General features: G+C 50.8%; 1 protein-coding gene across 3 annotated transcripts in view; it reads left to right on the forward strand.

The window, feature by feature from the left end:
• The first annotated feature begins 11,356 nt into the window (after positions 1-11,356).
• The window catches only part of LOC130291067 (zinc finger protein 37-like), a 34,754-nt gene continuing 22,922 nt past the window's right edge, over positions 11,357-23,188 (forward strand). For 2 of the 3 annotated variants that reach the window (XM_056539436.1, XM_056539434.1), the window contains exons 1-4: positions 11,357-11,465; positions 15,527-16,439; positions 17,535-17,632; positions 17,731-17,910. In XM_056539436.1, the coding sequence (XP_056395411.1) occupies positions 15,530-16,439; positions 17,535-17,632; positions 17,731-17,910 (1,188 nt within the window). In that variant the 5' untranslated portion in view covers positions 11,357-11,465; positions 15,527-15,529. The remainder of the gene's footprint in view (positions 11,466-15,526; positions 16,440-17,534; positions 17,633-17,730; positions 17,911-23,188) is intronic. The other variant, XM_056539435.1, reaches the window with a different exon arrangement.

Genomic DNA, 23,188 nt, shown 5'->3' on the forward strand with positions numbered 1-23,188 from the left:
CTGCACTCCACAGCACATCACTGCACTCCACAGCACATCACTGCACTCCACAGCACATCACTGCACTCCACAGCACATCACTGCACTCCACAGCACATCACTCCACAGCACATCACTGCACTCCACAGCACATCACATCACTCCACAGCACATCACTGCACTCCACAGCACATCACTCCACAACACATCACATCACTGCACTCCACAACACATCACATCACTGCACTCCACAGCACATCACATCACTGCACTCCACAGCACATCACTGCACTCCACAGCACATCACATCACTGCACTCCACAGCACATCACATCACTGCACTCCACAGCACATCACTGCACTCCACAGCACATCACTGCACTCCACAGCACATCACTGCACTCCACAGCACATCACTGCACTCCACAGCACATCACTGCACTCCACAGCACATCACTGCACTCAACAGCACATCACTGCACTCCACAGCACATCACTGCACTCCACAGCACATCACTGCACTCCACAGCACATCACTCCACAGCACATCACTGCACAGCACATCACTGCACTCCACAGCACATCACTGCACTCCACAGCACATCACTGCACTCCACAGCACATCACTCCACAGCACATCACTGCACTCAACAGCACATCACTGCACTCCACAGCACATCACTGCACTCCACAGCACATCACTGCACTCCACAGCACATCACTGCACTCCACAGCACATCACTGCACTCCACAGCACATCACTGCACTCCACAGCACATCACTGCACTCCACAGCACATCACTGCACTCCACAGCACATCACTGCACTCCACAGCACATCACTGCCCTCCACAGCACATCACTGCCCTCCACAGCACATCACTGCCCTCCACAGCACAGCACATCACTGCACATCACAGCACATCACTGCACTCCACAGCACATCACAGCGCTCCACAGCACATCACATCACTGCACTCCACAGCACATCACTGCACTCCACATCACTGCACTCCACAGCACATCACTGCACTCCACAGCACATCACTGCACTCCACAGCACATCACTGCACTCCACAGCACATCACTGCACTCCACAGCACATCACTGCACATCAATGCACTCCACAGCACATCAATGCACTCCACAGCACATCACTGCACTCCACAGCACATCACTGCACTCCACAGCACATCACTGCACTCCACAGCACATCACTGCACTCCACAGCACATCACTGCACTCCACAGCACATCACTGCACTCCACAGCACATCACTGCACTCCACAGCACATCACTGCACTCCACATCACTGCACTCCACAGCACATCACTGCACTCCACAGCACATCACTGCACTCCACAGCACATCACTGCCCTCCACAGCACAGCACATCACTGCACATCACAGCACATCACTGCACATCACTGCACTCCACAGCACATCACAGCCCTCCACAGCACATTTCTGCACTCCACAGCACATCTCTGCACTCCACAGCACATCAATGCACTCCACAGCACATCACTGCACTCCACAGCACACCACTGCACTCCACAGCACACCACTGCACTCCACAGCACATCACATCACTGCACTCCACAGCACACCACTGCCCTCCACAGCACACCACTGCCCTCCACATCACTGCACAGCACAGCACTCCCCAGCTCATCACTGCACTCCACAGCACATCACTGCACTCCACAGCACATCACTGCACTCCACAGCACATCACTGCACTCCACAGCACATCACAGCGCTGCACTCCACAGCACATCACAGCGCTGCACTCCACAGCACATCACTGCACTCCACAGCACATCACTGCACTCCACAGCACATCACTGCACTCCACAGCACATCACTGCACTCCACAGCACATCACTGCACTCCACAGCACATCACTGCACTCCACAGCACATCACTCCACAGCACATCACTGCACAGCACATCACTGCACTCCACAGCACATCACTCCACAGCACATCACTGCACTCAACAGCACATCACTGCACTCAACAGCACATCACTGCACTCCACAGCACATCACTGCACTCCACAGCACATCACTGCACTCCACAGCACATCACTGCACTCCACAGCACATCACTGCACTCCACAGCACATCACTCCACATCACTGCACTCCACAGCACATCACTGCACTCCACAGCACATCACTGCACTCCACAGCACATCACTGCACTCCACAGCACATCACTCCACAGCACATCACTCCACAGCACATCACTGCACTCCACAGCACATCACTGCACTCCACAGCACATCACATCACTGCACTCCACAGCACATCACTGCACTCCACAGCACATCACTGCACTCCACAGCACATCACTGCACTCCACAGCACATCACTGCACTCCACAGCACATCACTCCACAGCACATCACTGCACTCAACAGCACATCACTGCACTCCACAGCACATCACTGCACTCCACAGCACATCACTCCACAGCACATCACTGCACTCCACAGCACATCACTCCACAGCACATCACTGCACTCAACAGCACATCACTGCACTCAACAGCACATCACTGCACTCCACAGCACATCACTGCACTCCACAGCACATCACTGCACTCCACAGCACATCACTGCACTCCACAGCACATCACTGCACTCCACAGCACATCACTCCACATCACTGCACTCCACAGCACATCACTGCACTCCACAGCACATCACTGCACTCCACAGCACATCACTGCACTCCACAGCACATCACTGCACTCCACAGCACATCACTGCACTCCACAGCACATCACTCCACAGCACATCACTCCACAGCACATCACTGCACTCCACAGCACATCACTGCACTCCACAGCACATCACTGCACTCCACAGCACATCACTGCACTCCACAGCACATCACTCCACAGCACATCACTGCACTCCACAGCACATCACTGCACTCCACAGCACATCACTCCACAGCACATCACTGCACTCCACAGCACATCACTGCACTCCACAGCACATCACTGCACTCCACAGCACATCACTCCACAGCACATCACTGCACTCCACAGCACATCACTGCACTCCACAGCACATCACTCCACAGCACATCACTGCACTCCACAGCACATCACTGCACTCCACAGCACATCACTCCACAGCACATCACTCCACAGCACATCACTGCACTCCACAGCACATCACTCCACAACACATCACATCACATCACTCCACAACACATCACATCACTGCACTCCACAGCACATCACATCACTGCACTCCACAGCACATCACTGCACTCCACAGCACATCACTGCACTCCACAGCACATCACTGCACTCCACAGCACATCACTGCACTCCACAGCACATCACTGCACTCCACAGCACATCACTGCACTCCACAGCACATCACTGCACTCCACAGCACATCACTCCACAGCACATCACTGCACTCCACAGCACATCACTCCACAGCACATCACTGCACTCCACAGCACATCACTCCACAGCACATCACTGCACTCCACAGCACATCACTCCACAACACATCACATCACTCCACAACACATCACATCACTGCACTCCACAGCACATCACATCACTGCACTCCACAGCACATCACTGCACTCCACAGCACATCACATCACTGCACTCCACATCACATCACTGCACTCCACATCACAGCACTCCACAGCACATCACATCACTGCACTCCACAGCACATCACATCACTGCACTCCACAGCACATCACTGCACTCCACAGCACATCACTGCACTCCACAGCACATCACTGCACTCCACAGCACATCACTGCACTCCACAGCACATCACTGCACTCCACAGCACATCACTGCACTCCACAGCACATCACTCCACAGCACATCACTGCACTCCACAGCACATCACTGCACTCCACAGCACATCACTGCACTCCACAGCACATCACTGCACTCCACAGCACATCACTCCACAGCACATCACTCCACAGCACATCACTCCACAGCACATCACTCCACAACACATCACATCACTCCACAACACATCACTGCACTCCACAGCACATCACTGCACTCCACAGCACATCACTGCACTCCACAGCACATCACTCCACAGCACATCACTGCACTCCACAGCACATCACTGCACTCCACAGCACATCACTCCACAGCACATCACTGCACTCCACAGCACATCACTGCACTCCACAGCACATCACTCCACAGCACATCACTCCACAGCACATCACTCCACAGCACATCACTCCACAACACATCACATCACTCCACAACACATCACTGCACTCCACAGCACATCACATCACTGCACTCCACAGCACATCACATCACTGCACTCCACATCACATCACTGCACTCCACAGCACATCACTGCACTCCACAGCACATCACTGCACTCCACAGCACATCACTGCACTCCACAGCACATCACTGCACTCCACAGCACATCACTGCACTCCACAGCACATCACTGCACTCCACAGCACATCACTGCACTCCACAGCACATCACTGCACTCCACAGCACACCACTGCACTCCACAGCACATCACTGCACATCAATGCACTCCACAGCACATCACTGCACTCCACAGCACATCACTGCACTCCACAGCACATCACTGCACTCCACAGCACATCACTGCACTCCACAGCACATCACTGCACTCCACAGCACATCACTGCACTCCACAGCACATCACTGCACTCCACAGCACATCACTGCCCTCCACAGCACAGCACATCACTGCACATCACAGCACATCACTGCACTCCACAGCACATCACAGCGCTCCACAGCACATCACATCACTGCACTCCACAGCACATCACTGCACTCCACAGCACATCACTGCACTCCACAGCACATCACTGCACTCCACAGCACATCACTGCACTCCACAGCACATCACTGCACTCCACAGCACATCACTGCACTCCACAGCACACCACTGCACTCCACAGCACATCACTGCACATCAATGCACTCCACAGCACATCAATGCACTCCACAGCACATCACTGCACTCCACAGCACATCACTGCACTCCACAGCACATCACTGCACTCCACAGCACATCACTGCACTCCACAGCACATCACTGCACTCCACAGCACTGCACTCCACAGCACATCACTGCACTCCACAGCACATCACTGCACTCCACAGCACATCACTGAACTCCACAGCACATCACTGCCCTCCACAGCACATCACTGCACATCACAGCACATCACTGCACTCCACAGCACATCACAGCGCTCCACAGCACATCACATCACTGCACTCCACAGCACATCACTGCACTCCACAGCACATCACTGCACTCCACAGCACATCACATCTCTGCACTCCACAGCACATCACTGCCCTCCACAGCACATTACATCACTGCACATCACTGCCCTCCACAGCACATCACAGCCCTCCACAGCACATTTCTGCACTCCACAGCACATCTCTGCACTCCACAGCACATCAATGCACTCCACAGCACATCACTGCACTCCACAGCACACCACTGCACACCACTGCACTCCACAGCACATCACATCACTGCACACCACTGCCCTCCACAGCACACCACTGCCCTCCACAGCACACCACTGCCCTCCACAGCACTCCACATCACTGCACAGCACAGCACTCCCCAGCTCATCACTGCACTCCACAGCACATCACTGCACTCCACAGCACATCACTGCACTCCACAGCACATCACAGCGCTGCACTCCACAGCACATCACAGCGCTGCACTCCACAGCACATCACAGCGCTGCACTCCACAGCACATCACTGCACTCCACAGCACATCACTGCACTCCACAGCACATCACTGCACTCCACAGCACATCACTGCACTCCACAGCACATCACTGCACTCCACAGCACATCACTGCACTCCACAGCACATCACTGCACTCCAAAGCACATCACTGCACTCCACAGCACATCACTCCACAGCACATCACTCCACAGCACATCACTGCACTCCACAGCACATCACTGCACTCCACAGCACATCACTGCACTCCACAGCACATCACTCCACAGCACATCACTCCACAGCACATCACTGCACTCCACAGCACATCACTCCACAACACATCACATCACTCCACAACACATCACATCACTGCACTCCACAGCACATCACATCACTGCACTCCACAGCACATCACATCACATCACTGCACTCCACAGCACATCACATCACTGCACTCCACAGCACATCACATCACTGCACTCCACAGCACATCACATCACTGCACTCCACAGCACATCACATCACTGCACTCCACAGCACATCACATCACTGCACTCCACAGCACATCACTGCACTCCACAGCACATCACTGCACTCCACAGCACATCACTGCACTCAACAGCACATCACTGCACTCCACAGCACATCACTCCACAGCACATCACTCCACAGCACATCACTGCACTCCACAGCACATCACTGCCCTCCACAGCACAGCACATCACTGCACATCACAGCACATCACTGCACTCCACAGCACATCACAGCGCTCCACAGCACATCACAGCGCTCCACAGCACATCACTGCACTGCACTCCACAGCACATCACTGCACTCCACAGCACATCACTGCACTCCACAGCACAGCACTCCACAGCACATCACTGCACTCCACAGCACATCACTGCACTCCACAGCACATCACTGCACTCCACAGCACATCACTGCACTCCACAGCACATCACTGCACTCCACAGCACATCACTGCACTCCACAGCACATCACATCACATCACTGCACTCCACAGCACATCACTGCACTCCACAGCACATCACTCCACAGCACATCACTGCACTCCACAGCACATCACTGCACTCCACAGCACATCACTGCACTCCACAGCACATCACTGCACTCCACAGCACATCACTGCACTCCACAGCACATCACTGCACTCCACAGCACATCACTGCACTCCACAGCACATCACTGCACTCCACAGCACATCACTGCACTCCACAGCACACCACTGCACTCCACAGCACATCACTGCACATCAATGCACTCCACAGCACATCACTGCACTCCACAGCACATCACTGCACTCCACAGCACATCACTGCACTCCACAGCACATCACTGCACTCCACAGCACATCACTGCACTCCACAGCACATCACTGCACTCCACAGCACATCACTGCACTCCACAGCACATCACTGCCCTCCACAGCACAGCACATCACTGCACATCACAGCACATCACTGCACTCCACAGCACATCACAGCGCTCCACAGCACATCACATCACTGCACTCCACAGCACATCACTGCACTCCACAGCACATCACTGCACTCCACAGCACATCACTGCACATCACTGCACTCCACAGCACATCACTGCACTCCACAGCACATCACTGCACTCCACAGCACACCACTGCACTCCACAGCACATCACTGCACATCAATGCACTCCACAGCACATCAATGCACTCCACAGCACATCACTGCACTCCACAGCACATCACTGCACTCCACAGCACTGCACTGCACTCCACAGCACATCACTGCACTCCACAGCACATCACTGAACTCCACAGCACATCACTGCCCTCCACAGCACATCACTGCACATCACAGCACATCACTGCACTCCACAGCACATCACTGCACTCCACAGCACATCACTGCACTCCACAGCACATCACTGCACATCACTGCACTCCACAGCACATCACTGCACTCCACAGCACATCACTGCACTCCACAGCACATCACTGCACTCCACAGCACATCACTGCACTCCACAGCACATCACTGCACTCCACAGCACATCACTGCACTCCACAGCACATCACTGCACTCCACAGCACATCACTGCACTCCACAGCACACCACTGCACTCCACAGCACATCACTGCACATCAATGCACTCCACAGCACATCACTGCACTCCACAGCACATCACTGCACTCCACAGCACATCACTGCACTCCACAGCACTGCACTCCACAGCACATCACTGCACTCCACAGCACATCACTGCACTCCACAGCACATCACTGCACTCCACAGCACATCACTGCCCTCCACAGCACATCACTGCACATCACAGCACATCACTGCACTCCACAGCACATCACTGCACTCCACAGCACATCACTGCACTCCACAGCACATCACTGCACATCACTGCACTCCACAGCACATCACTGCACTCCACAGCACATCACTGCACTCCACAGCACATCACTGCACTCCACAGCACATCACTGCACTCCACAGCACATCACTGCACTCCACAGCACATCACTGCACTCCACAGCACATCACTGCACTCCACAGCACATCACTGCACTCCACAGCACATCACTGCACTCCACAGCACATCACTGCACTCCACAGCACATCACTGCCCTCCACAGCACAGCACATCACTGCACATCACAGCACTCCACAGCACATCACAGCGCTCCACAGCACATCACAGCGCTCCACAGCACATCACTGCACTGCACTCCACAGCACATCACTGCACTCCACAGCACATCACTGCACTCCACAGCACATCACTGCACTCCACAGCACATCACTGCACATCACTGCACTCCACAGCACATCACTGCACTCCACAGCACATCACTGCACTCCACAGCACATCACTGCACTCCACAGCACACCACTGCACTCCACAGCACATCACTGCACATCAATGCACTCCACAGCACATCAATGCACTCCACAGCACATCACTGCACTCCACAGCACATCACTGCACTCCACAGCACTGCACTCCACAGCACATCACTGCACTCCACAGCACATCACTGCACTCCACAGCACTGCACTCCACAGCACATCACTGCACTCCACAGCACATCACTGCACTCCACAGCACATCACTGCACTCCACAGCACATCACTGCCCTCCACAGCACATCACTGCACATCACAGCACATCACTGCACATCACTGCACTCCACAGCACATCACAGCGCTCCACAGCACATCACATCACTGCACTCCACAGCACATCACTGCACTCCACAGCACATCACTGCACTCCACAGCACATCACATCTCTGCACTCCACAGCACATCACATCACTGCCCTCCACAGCACATTACATCACTGCACATCACTGCCCTCCACAGCACATCACAGCCCTCCACAGCACATTTCTGCACTCCACAGCACATCTCTGCACTCCACAGCACATCAATGCACTCCACAGCACATCACTGCACTCCACAGCACACCACTGCACTCCACAGCACACCACTGCACTCCACAGCACACCACTGCACTCCACAGCACATCACAGCGCTGCACTCCACAGCACATCACAGCGCTGCACTCCACAGCACATCACTGCACTCCACAGCACATCACTGCACTCCACAGCACATCACTGCACTCCACAGCACATCACTGCACTCCACAGCACATCACTGCACTCAACAGCACATCACTGCACTCCACAGCACATCACTGCACTCCACAGCACATCACTGCACTCCACAGCACATCACTCCACAGCACATCACTCCACAGCACATCACTGCACTCCACAGCACATCACTCCACAACACATCACATCACTGCACTCCACAACACATCACATCACTGCACTCCACAGCACATCACATCACTGCACTCCACAGCACATCACATCACTGCACTCCACAGCACATCACTGCACTCCACAGCACATCACATCACTGCACTCCACAGCACATCACATCACATCACTGCACTCCACAGCACATCACATCACTGCACTCCACAGCACATCACTGCACTCCACAGCACATCACTGCACTCCACAGCACATCACTGCACTCCACAGCACATCACTGCACTCCACAGCACATCACTGCACTCCACAGCACATCACTGCACTCCACAGCACATCACTCCACAGCACAGCACATCACTCCACAGCACATCACTGCACTCCACAGCACATCACTGCACTCCACAGCACATCACTGCACAGCACATCACTGCACTCCACAGCACATCACTGCACTCCACAGCACATCACTCCACAACACATCACATCACTGCACAGCACATCACTCCACAGCACATCACTCCACAACACATCACATCACTCCACAACACATCACTGCACTCCACAGCACATCACATCACTGCACTCCACAGCACATCACTGCACTCCACAGCACATCACTGCACTCCACAGCACATCACTGCACAGCACATCACTGCACTCCACAGCACATCACTGCACTCCACAGCACATCACTGCACTCCACAGCACATCACTGCACTCCACAGCACAGCACATCACTGCACTCCACAGCACATCACTGCACATCACTGCACTCCACAGCACATCACTGCACTCCACAGCACATCACTGCACTCCACAGCACACCACTGCACTCCACAGCACATCACTGCACATCAATGCACTCCACAGCACATCACTGCACATCAATGCACTCCACAGCACATCACTGCACTCCACAGCACATCACTGCACTCCACAGCACATCACTGCACTCCACAGCACATCACTGCACATCACTGCACTCCACAGCACATCACTGCACTCCACAGCACATCACTGCACTCCACAGCACATCACTGCACTCCACAGCACATCACTGCACTCCACAGCACATCACTGCACTCCACAGCACATCACTGCACTCCACAGCACATCACTGCACTCCACAGCACATCACTGCACTCCACAGCACATCACTGCACTCCACAGCACATCACTGCACTCCACAGCACATCACTGCACTCCACAGCACATCACTGCACTCCACAGCACATCACTGCACTCCACAGCACATCACTGCACTCCACAGCACATCACTGCACTCCACAGCACATCACATCACTGCCCTCCACAGCACATCACTGCACTCTACAGCACATCACATCACTTCAATCCACAGCACATCACTGCACTTCACAGCACATCACTGCACTCCACAGCACATCACTGCACTCCACAGCACATCACATCACTGCACTTCACAGCACATCACTGCACTCCACATCACTGCACTCCACAGCACATCACTGCACTCCACAGCACATCACTGCACTCCACAGCACATCACTGCACATCACATCACTGCCCCCCACAGCACATCACTGCACTCCACAGCACATCACTGCACTCCACAGCACATCACTGCACTCCACAGCACACCACTGCACTCCACAGCACACCACTGCACACCACTGCACATCACTCCACTGCACTCCACAGCACAGCGCAGCGCTAGAAGCAGAGCTGCTGCAGATATATGGCAGGAGACTCCTCAGCTCTGCAGCAGCTCCATCCGTCACCATTCATTTAACCTTCCTGTATCACGTGATCGGCCAGTCACATGACGTGTCACATGATGTGCTGACGTCACTAAGGTCCTTGTACTGGATACGAACTAGTCGCCTTTCTTGTTGCCTGTACTTCCTGCTGCTCTCCAGCCCCACACCAGCAGGTGAGGAGTCATCCCCGGTCATCTACGGAGATCAGGGCATGCTGGTTGTTGTAGTCCTGTACCTGGATGTGATAATATCCTTCTATCTATGTGACTATTATACCTCCAGCTGTTTCAAAACTACAACTCCCAGCATACCTGCAATGCACAGGAATGCTGGGAGTTGTAGTTTTGTGTCAGTGTGTACTCCAGTGTTTCCCAACCAGTGTGCCTCCAGCTTTTGCAAAACTACAACTCCCAGCATGCCCGGACAGCCAAAGGCATGTTGGGAGTTGTACTTTTGCAACAGCTGGAGGCACCCTGGTTGCAAAACACTGGAGTTCACCATTGACGAAACGACTATGATCATGTGATTTCATACAAGTCTATAGGATAGTCACATGGGGACAGCGCAGTCTATAGGATAGTCACATGGGGACAGCGCAGTCTATAGGATAGTCACACGGGGCACAGCGCAGTCTATAGGATAGTCACATGGGGGACAGCGCAGTCTATAGGATAGTCACATGGGGGACAGCGCAGTCTATAGGATAGTCACATGGGGACAGCGCAGTCTATAGGATAGTCACATGGGGACAGCGCAGTCTATAGGATAGTCACATGGGGGACAGCGCAGTCTATAGGATAGTCACATGGGGACAGCGCAGTCTGTAGGATAGTCACATGGGGACAGCGCAGTCTATAGGATAGTCACATGGGGGACAGCGCAGTCTATAGGATAGTCACATGGGGGACAGCGCAGTCTATAGGATAGTCACATGGGGACAGCGCAGTCTGTAGGATAGTCACATGGGGACAGCGCAGTCTATAGAATAGTCACATGGGGGACAGCGCAGTCTATAGGATAGTCACATGGGGGACAGCGCAGTCTATAGGATAGTCACATGGGGACAGCGTAGTCTATAGGATAGTCACATGGAGGACAGCGCAGTCTATAGGATAGTCACATGGGGACAGCGCAGTCTGTAGGATAGTCACATGGGGGACAGCGCAGTCTATAGGATAGTCACATGGGGACAGCGCAGTCTATAGGATAGTCACATGGAGGACAGCGTAGTCTATAGGATAGTCACATGGGGACAGCGTAGTCTATAGGATAGTCACATGGGGACAGCGTAGTCTATAGGATAGCCACATGGAGGACAGCGCAGTCTATAGGATAGTCACATGGGGACAGCGCAGTCTATAGGATAGTCACATGGAGGACAGCGCAGTCTGTAGGATAGTCACATGGAGGACAGCGCAGTCTATAGGATAGTCACATGGGGGACAGCGCAGTCTATAGGATAGTCACATGGGGGCAGCGCAGTCTGTAGGATAGTCACATGGGGGACAGCGCAGTCTATAGGATAGTCACATGGAGGACAGCGCAGTCTATAGGATAGTCACATGGGGGACAGCGCAGTCTATAGGATAGTCACATGGGGGACAGCGCAGTCTATAGGATAGTCACATGGGGACAGCGCAGTCTGTAGGATAGTCACATGGGGACAGCGCAGTCTGTAGGATAGTCACATGGAGGACAGCGCAGTCTATAGGATAGTCACATGGGGGACAGCGCAGTCTATAGGATAGTCACATGGGGACAGCGCAGTCTGTAGGATAGTCACATGGGGGACAGCGCAGTCTATAGGATAGTCACATGGGGGACAGCGCAGTCTATAGGATAGTCACATGGGGGACAGCGCAGTCTATAGGATAGTCACATGGGGGACAGCGCAGTCTATAGGATAGTCACATGGGGACAGCGTAGTCTATAGGATAGTCACATGGGGACAGCGCAGTCTGTAGGATAGTCACATGGGGACAGCGCAGTCTATAGGATAGTCACATGGGGGACAGCGCAGTCTATAGGATAGTCACATGGGGACAGCGCAGTCTGTAGGATAGTCACATGGGGGACAGCGCAGTCTATAGGATAGTCACATGGGGGACAGCGCAGTCTATAGGATAGTCACATGGGGGACAGCGCAGTCTATAGGATAGACACATGGGGGACAGCGCAGTCTGTAGGATAGTCACATGGGGACAGCGCAGTCTGTAGGATAGACACATGGGGACAGCGCAGTCTATAGGATAGTCACATGGGGGACAGCGCAGTCTGTAGGATAGTCACATGGGGGACAGCGCAGTCTATAGGATAGTCACATGGGGACAGCGCAGTCTATAGGATAGTCACATGGGGACAGCGCAGTCTATAGGATAGTCACATGGGGGACAGCGCAGTCTATAGGATAGTCCCATGGGGGACAGCGCAGTCTATAGGATAGTCACATGGGGGACAGCGCAGTCTATAGGATAGTCACATGGGGACAGCGCAGTCTGTAGGATAGTCACATGGGGACAGCGCAGTCTGTAGGATAGTCACATGGGGGACAGCGCAGTCTGTAGGATAGTCCCATGGGGGACAGCGCAGTCTATAGGATAGTCCCATGGGGGACAGCGCAGTCTGTAGGATAGTCACATGGGGACAGCGCAGTCTATAGGATAGTCACATGGGGGACAGCGCAGTCTATAGGATAGTCACATGGAGGACAGCGCAGTCTATAGGATAGTCACATGGAGGACAGCGCAGTCTATAGGATAGTCACATGGAGGACAGCGCAGTCTGTAGGATAGTCACATGGGGGACAGCGCAGTCTGTAGGATAGTCACATGGGGGACAGCGCAGTCTATAGGATAGTCACATGGGGGACAGCGCAGTCTGTAGGATAGTCACATGGGGACAGCGCAGTCTATAGGATAGTCACATGGAGGACAGCGCAGTCTATAGGATAGTCACATGGGGGACAGCGCAGTCTATAGGATAGTCACATGGGGGACAGCGCAGTCTATAGGATAGTCACATGGGGACAGCGCAGTCTGTAGGATAGTCACATGGGGACAGCGCAGTCTTTAGGATAGTCACATGGAGGACAGCGCAGTCTATAGGATAGTCACATGGGGGACAGCGCAGTCTATAGGATAGTCACATGGGGGACAGGGCAGTCTGTAGGATAGTCACATGGGGGACAACGCAGTCTATAGGATAGTCACATGGGGGACAGCGCAGTCTATAGGATAGTCACATGGGGACAGCGCAGTCTATAGGATAGTCACATGGGGGACAGCGCAGTCTATAGGATAGTCACATGGGGGACAGCGCAGTCTGTAGGATAGTCACATGGGGACAGCGCAGTCTATAGGATAGTCACATGGGGGACAGCGCAGTCTATAGGATAGTCACATGGGGGACAGCGCAGTCTATAGGATAGTCACATGGGGGACAGCGCAGTCTATAGGATAGTCACATGGGGGACAGCGCAGTCTATAGGATAGTCACATGGGGGACAGCGCAGTCTATAGGATAGTCACATGGGGACAGCGCAGTCTGTAGGATAGTCACATGGGGACAGCGCAGTCTATAGGATAGTCACATGGGGGACAGCGCAGTCTATAGGATAGTCACATGGGGGACAGCGCAGTCTGTAGGATAGTCACATGGGGGACAGCGCAGTCTATAGGATAGTCACATGGGGACAGCGCAGTCTATAGGATAGTCACATGGGGGACAGCGCAGTCTATAGGATAGTCACATGGGGGACAGCGCAGTCTATAGGATAGTCACATGGGGGACAGCGCAGTCTATAGGATAGTCACATGGGGGACAGCGCAGTCTATAGGATAGTCACATGGGGGACAGCGCAGTCTATAGGATAGTCACATGGGGACAGCGCAGTCTGTAGGATAGTCACATGGGGACAGCGCAGTCTGTAGGATAGTCACATGGGGACAGCGCAGTCTATAGGATAGTCACATGGGGGACAGCGCAGTCTATAGGATAGTCACATGGGGGACAGCGCAGTCTGTAGGATAGTCACATGGGGGACAGTGCAGTCTGTAGGATAGTCACATGGGGGACAGTGCAGTCTGTAGGATAGTCACATGGAGGACAGCGCAGTCTGTAGGATAGTCACATGGGGGACAACGTAATTATTATTATTTTTTATTATGATGTCCTATTCAGCCAAAATATGTAAAGAAATAAAAAAAAAAAAACAATCATATCTATTTTTACACAGAACATGCCCAATTGTGTGGTGAATGGGTGTACCCCAAAATCCAGAGAATGGGAAACTGGAGTTATCTTACATACATTTCCGAAAGACAAAGACCTGATAAGAAAATGGCTTCAAGCTACAGGGCAAGAGTATGCCGACCTAGAAAAAGAGGTTGACAAAATCCACGATTCCAAAAGCCACGCCTATAGAATGTGCTCGCTCCACTTCAGTGCAGATTACTACTTGACCAACCCCATTACCGGCAAGAGAAAGCTCATGCCCATAGCGGTGCCGTCGATATTTCAGCCTCAAGTCAGTGGAGACAAGGTAGCAGAAGAATATTTTCTTTGGCATGCTGCAAAGAAGAGACGCTTAGATATAGCGGGGGTCCCAACTGCGCAGTTTGTGCCTGGTGAACTATGTCCTACTTGCCGACATGTAATCCCACATGCAGCGTCTGTGCCGGATCCATCGGTCGCCCGTAGAAAGTTTGTGGAAAAGGGCACTTCCTTTGACAATTGTTGGGGAACAAAATCGAAGGCTGTTCAAGCTACGGTCCGTATGTTTTCGACGAAAATACAGTGCACCAGACTACGAGACCGAAGGATCACTCCAGCCAGGAGATATACCGTATCCCAACCTTATGTATTCACAGGCGCTACCTCAGCTGTATTAACAAACCCACCTATTATAACGTCCACACCACAAAGAACCACTGATACTGAAGACTCCGCCTCTGAGGAGACAGAAGATACTGAAAACTCCTCCTCCGAGGAGACAGAGGAAGAAGAAGAAGCTCCAGCAATGGCAGTGACAACCCATTCCTTGCCTAGAGATAAACCGAGCTTTTCCACAATTGCAACCAGAACTTATTCCAGCAAGAAAGGTTCCCGCTTTCATGTATCGAGAGCAGAAAGTCCTACCTCCACAAAAGGTGAACCTGTTAAATCAATGCTCCACCCGGCTCCACTCCGGTCGGCTCATTTTTCCCGTATATGATTTTCTGACCGGACCAAAAACTGTGGTATACCACGGTTTTAGGTCCGGTCAGAAAACCGTATACGGGGCAAAAATGAGACAAGCGGAGTCAGCGTTTGAATCCGGTCGGCTCATTGAAATGAATGGGGTTCGGGCCAGATCCGGCTGGGATACGGGAGCGGCCGGTTTTCGCCCCTCCCAACTGGATCCTGCAACCGTACACTACAAACGTGAACCCACCCTCAGAGGTGCAGTGTCGAAAACTGCATCCTTCGTGTTTCCTAGCAGGGCACAAAGACTCCTGCTGCTTTCCAAAAGATTTTAACACCTTATTACAAGTTCACGTATATTAGAGAAAGGCTTCTGGTTATCATTGGGGGCTCAGACGCCGTGCCCACACTATCATTTGCTTTGGGTTTAGAGAACACTCGGATCCTAGAGGGTTATGAGGACTGTCAAATATGATGGATTATTTAGGAGTATTAGATCGGTGGGAGTCAGACTGTGATCTCCCCCCACTGATAAGCTGTTTTGGTGGGCGCTGCAGCCTATATAATGTTCACCATTGCTCCTCCAGCTGTTGCAAAACTGCAATTTCCAGCATGCCCGGACAGCCGAAGGCTGTCCGGGCATGCTGGAAGTTGCAGTTTTGCAACAGCTGGGCACACCCTGGTTTGGGAACAATGGCTTATGATAATGCTGGAGGCCTTCATTTCAGCCATGGCCTGACAAAGGTCCTTAGGGCTTTCAAGTTATAATAAATTGGGTACGTCCCAAAGAACGCCACTTTGACTTTTTTCCTTCTAGCAGGACCACAGATTTCTTTTTTTCATCCTTCTTTTGCCAGCTGCACCCCTCTTGCCCCATGGACAGCCATTGACAATGATGGCATTTTCTTTTTTTTTTCTGTCACTTCATTCCGCACTGATTGGGTGTTGGGTTGGCTGACTAGTATATCCCATAATGTATATCCCATAATGTATATCCCATAATGTATATCCCATAATGGATGTTATCTCACGGATTTTAGCCTTTTTTTTTCCCCCTCCAGGTGTCCCATCCCAGATCGTCCGTCTTCTGCCTACATACACAATGGCGAAGGAGATGTTAAACCTCATCCTGGAGATCATGTACCTGCTGACTGGAGAGGTGAGGGATTCTGGGAATAACATCCTTCTTATGTGTATTAATAAATAGCAGACATGACCGGAGAGATGATATGTATCGGTACGTGTCTCCATGCACAGGATTACACGGTAGTAAAGAAATCTGGAGAGTGTGTGACAACCCGTCCCATCATGGTGCCTCCACCTCAAACACTGATCCATTCCAAGGATAATGAGCAGAAGATCCTAGAGGTCGTCAATAAGATCCTGAAGATACTGAGCGGAGAGGTGAGCGCTGCAGGGAATGCTGGGACATCACAGGTATAATGTGTCCGGATGATGATCGTATCATTGTGTCTGTCAGGTCCCTATAGAAGATATAGGAGAAATAAAAGATAGAGATGGCGCTTTATAGTGCCGGTTATCTGCGGTATTTGCGGAGAGTAGAACAGAAAAGTAAAGGACCTGCTCGCCTTTACAGGTTGCGCTAAATTACAGGCACAACACTGATAATCGTTTTGGGCTGGTCGCTGGTGTGTCGAGAGCAGCTGGCTGTCGGTCCCGTCGAGGACTGTGAAGAACCTGGACCTGAGGAAGGAGGGAGCCCCCTCCGAAACGCGTAGTCCAACCCTGTATGTCACTTTTTATGATTAATAATAAAAAGTACTACTACTTTACACCCGACTCCTGTGTCATCACGCCGGTGTAGCGCTACGGTGATCTTCACTGGAAGGAAAAGGAAACCCCTACCGGGATTTCCACCTCCCACATCTGTACTTCTAGGTCCCTATAGAAGGACTCAAGATCCGTACAAGAATGTCTTGAAGCAGAAGCACCAGCCCCTTCATCAACTGTATCTAATATGGAGCTATTGTTTTTTTTATATCTAATATGGAGTTATTGTGTTTTTTTATATCTAATATGGAGTTATTGTTTTTTTATATCTAATATGGAGTTATTGTGTTTTTTTATATCTAATATGGAGCTATTATTTTTTATATCTAATATGGAGTTATTTTTTTTTTTATATCTAATATGGAGCTATTGTTTTTTATATCTAATATGGAGTTATTGTTTTTTTTATATCTAATATGGAGCTATTGTTTTTTATATCGAATATGGAGCTATTGTTTTTTATATCTAATATGGAGTTATTGTTTTTTTTATATCTAATATGGAGCTATTGTTTTTTATATCTAATATGGAGCTATTGTTTTTTTATATCTAATATGGAGCTATTGTTTTTTTATATCTAATATGGAGCTATTGTTTTTTTATATCTAATATGGAGCAATTTTTTTTTTCCATTTCGTCCCTCGGCGGCACACAAAGGGTTAACATCTTTCTTTCCTTCTACTAGACAGAAGATATGGTCACAGGATTAATTAACAACAATCAAGTAAATTAATTAATCAATCCAGGGCACCTGGCCCCCTACACCTCCTATCTGATAAATGCAGCACAGAAACCAAGACACGTGTGTTTTTTTCTTCTATCCTGCGGACAGTATGGTCAGTTTTTTCCTTTTGTATTTTTTCATACTTACATGGTTAGGCACCGTTGGCTCTGCCTGTGGGTTCCACAGACTTTCAATGTGTATGGGGCCCGTGTTTCTTCCCAGTGTTTCTGGGAAGCGCATGTGGGGCACTGTCTGTCCAGGTATGTTGGGGGGTTTTTAGTATCGGGGCCCCCCTTCAGTTTTACCTGCAGTGTAGTGCCCGTTCCCCTGCCTCTAAGTGCTCCTGGCGTCACGACTTCCGGGTAGGCGGTCTGCGGCGCTTCCGTCGGCAGTGCACTGGCGCTACTGGTGACGTATTTCCGGAGTCCACAGTGTGGACAGTTTTCATGCGGGGAGAAAGTATTCCTTTTTTCCCCTTACTACTGCCTGTAGTTGTGCGCATTTCCCGGTCCGGTGCTTATTTATGGCAGGACTTTGCCGTGGGCCGGTCCAGCCTCTGCCTGGTGCGCTATCCCTGCCAATACAAGGTAAGTCCATCTGCAACAGGGGGGACCTGTTTCTTTTTGGACTATAAATATGTATATATTTTTTTCGCTGAGGCTTCTCCCTTGCTTGGGGAATGATTATCATAGTTGTTATGGGTTCCATTAATCTTACTATGATATGCTGTTACTGTGTATGGGTGTTTTTTTCTGATGTGTTTTTTTCCTTGGGTTTTCAGTATGGATAAACCTCAGGATGCCCATGTTTCCAAGAAGAGGAAAAGAAAGGAGCTCCATAGATTATGCCTTCAGTGTGCCCAACCGCTGCCGGATGACTACTCCCCGGATCTATGTTCGGTATGTTCTGACTACGCCCCTGCTTCCAGTACTTTTCAGTCTGAGGCTAAGCAGCTATTTGGGTGGTTTAAGTCCAGTCTACATTCAGTACTGTCAGACTTGTCTTCCCATCATAAGTCATCTAAAACCGCCAGTCTTAGTGCTTCTAAACTGCCTGTTTCACCGGTGTCTTCTTCAGTATCCTCTTCGGACTCTGAGGGGGAGATTGTATCCTCCTCCTCCCAGGAACTTGCAGAAGTTGGCTCCCCAGAAGATTATTATCTCCTCAGAAAAGAGAAGATTAATTCTTTAATGAAATCAGTTAAAAAAAAACGTAGAGGGAGAACCGGGGGAAGATAATCTTCCTAAAAAGGAGGCGCTTTTTTATTTTCCACATTCTAGTGCACTGTCATTTCCAGGTCAGCCTCTGCTGGATCCCCTTATGAAAGTGGAATGGCAAAAACCGAAGAAAAAGCCTGATCTAGGATCTAGGTTTAAGATGCTTTATAGGTTAGATCCTAAAAGCACAGAGGAATGGGAGGCCTTACCTAAAGTTGATTTAGCTGTAGCCAGACTATCTAGAAAGTCTATGTTCCCCTCCGATGAATCCTCCTTGTTGAGGGACCATATGGACAGACGAGCTGAAGGCTCTCTCAAGAGAATTTAATTTAATGTAAGGCAGCATTGGCTTCCATCTCTGTTGGTCGCGCTCTGTGACTCTGGCTCTCTCAACTTACCAGGGATCTACAGGATGGTGTCTCCAGAGATGAAATCTTACAGGATCTCCCTAAAATGAAGCTGGCTTCTGATTTTTTTGCGGACTTTCCATTAGACATCCTACGCCTGAACTCCAAAATTCTTGCTAGTTCCACCTCCGCCAGAAGAGCTCTCTGGCTAAAGGAGTGGTCTGGGGATGTCCCAGCAAAAAATAATTTTTGCTCCCTACCTTTTGAGGGTCGAGAACTTTTTGGATCTCAGTTAAATCCAATATTGGAAGGAATGAGTAACAAGAAGGGGGTATTTTTCTCCTCTCCTGCTAAGAATCCTAACTATCGCAATAGAAGAAGACAATATCGTTCTTCCCCTCCGCATAGGCGTTTTGGAGCTCAAAGGGGTAGACAAAGACGCCAACCGCACCAGCAATCCTCATCTTACAAAAAGAAGTCTCCTCAAGGAGGTGAGAAGAGCAAGGGCTTTTGACGCCATCTCCTGTTTGCCCCGAGTAGGCGCCAGGCTCTCCCTTTTTGCCTCTCTCTGGTGTCAAACGTCCTCAGATTCGTGGGTAAACTCCATCATTTCAAGAGGCTACGCCATAGAACTCATTTCAATCCCCCCAAACAAATTTTTCATAAACAGAAACGATCCTCATGTCATTCCTCTCATCTCAGAATTCCTGCAGAAAGGCGCCCTCAAACCAGTACCAGTCCATCAAAAGGATTTTGGCGTCTACTCAAGGGTCTTCGCGGTCCCCAAGAAGGGAGGTTCATGGAGACTTGTGATAGATCTTACCTTTTTGAACAAGTATGTTGTAAAGAAAAATTTCAAGATGGACACCTGATAGATCTTCATGCTGTTCATATCAGAGGATCCCTGAATTCTCGTGCAGATTTTCTGAGCCGGAGGATTCTCAATCCATCAGAGTGGAGCCTCAATCCGATAATTTTCCAACAGCTAGTCCAGAGGTTCGGTCTTCCAGAAATGGAGGTCATGGCTACGAGGGAGAACAGGAAAATTCCTGCATTCTGCTCCATTTATCGGAAAGACCTCCCCGACCATCTAGATGGTCTGTCCTTTCCATGGAACAACAGATTCCTGTATGCATTCCCTCCATTTCCTCTAATTCCTCGCATGTTGTTGAAAATCAACGAGGAACATGCCAAAGTCCTAGCGATCCTTCCGTTCTGGCCCAGGAGGGCCTGGTACCAGCTCGCGTGGAAGCTTTCGAGAGGCTGTCTTTGGGAGCTTCCACTTCTACCGGACTTACTTCTCCAAGAAGGCTTATGCCATCCGGGCCTTCACAAGTTGAGACTGACGGCATGGCTGCTGAAAGGTTAACTCTGAGTTCCCGGGGGTTCTCTGAGAATGTAATCAAGCTCCTTGCTGCTTCAAGAAAGCCATCCACTCTTAAAATCTACTCCAGAGTTTTTAAAATCTTTAATTCATGGTGTTCGGATCATCACATTGATTCTCCATCTCTGTCGCAAGTCTTGGAATTTTTGAAAGATGGTTTTGACAAAGGTTTGAAGCCTAACACCCTTAGGGTGCATTTCGCTGCCATTAATCATTTTTTCCAAGGAATCTTTTCCAGCAATGCCTTAGTCTCCAGATTCTTCAAAGGAATGTCTAACCTCAGACCTTCAGTTTCACCTCCCATACCATCATGGGACTTACCGTCAGTTCTTCAAGCTCTAACAAGTTATCCTTTTGAACCTATTGACGTATCTGAGGTCAAATTCCTCTCCTGGAAAACTCTGTTTTTGGTGGCCATCACCTCAGCTAAAAGCGTCTCGGAGCTCCAAGCTTTGTCCAGTCTTCCTCCCTATATTAGAGCTCGACAGGACTGTTTAGTTCTTCGTTTGAATCCATCTTTCAGACCGAAAGTATGTTCTGATGCTAATCTTAGTCAAGAAATTTTTTTGCCGGATTTTTATCCTAATCCTCAAAATGAAATACAGGTCTCCTCTCTACATTCTCTGGATGTGAAAAGAGCTTTTCTCTCCTATATTGATAGAACCAAGCAGTTCAGGCAGTCAGAGACTCTCTTTGTGCAATTCCAAGGCCCGAATAAGGGGAAACCAGCATCCAAAGCTTCTCTGGCACGCTGGATTAAGTCAGTGATTTGTTTCTGTTATTCCCTCCGTGGGGAAGATTCTCCTTTAGGTGTCCGTGCCCATTCCACCAGGGCCATGTCCACATCCTGGGCTAATCTAGCGCAAATCTCCCTTGATGAAATATGCTGTGCAGCGACTTGGTCATCTCCGGACACTTTCATCAACCATTACAGATTGGACCTCACATCTGGCAGGGAGGCGTCCTTAGGCAGAAACGTGCTGGAAATGGCTTCCTCTTTACACCCCCCCCCCCCCCCCCTTTAATTTACTGCTTTTCATATCCCTTTGTGTGCCGCCGAGGGACGAAATGGAAGGTTAAAATTTACTTACCGAAATTTTTCATTCCATGAGTCCCGAGGCGGCACAGATTCCCTCCCTATTAAAGATCAATTTTTTTTTTTTTTTGCTGCATACTACACATGTGTCTTGGTTTCTGTGCTGCATTTATCAGATAGGAGGTGTAGGGGGCCAGGTGCCCTGGATTGATTAAT

This window comes from Hyla sarda, chromosome 9, assembly GCF_029499605.1.
Source record: "Hyla sarda isolate aHylSar1 chromosome 9, aHylSar1.hap1, whole genome shotgun sequence".
Classification (NCBI taxonomy): Eukaryota; Metazoa; Chordata; class Amphibia; order Anura; family Hylidae; genus Hyla; species Hyla sarda.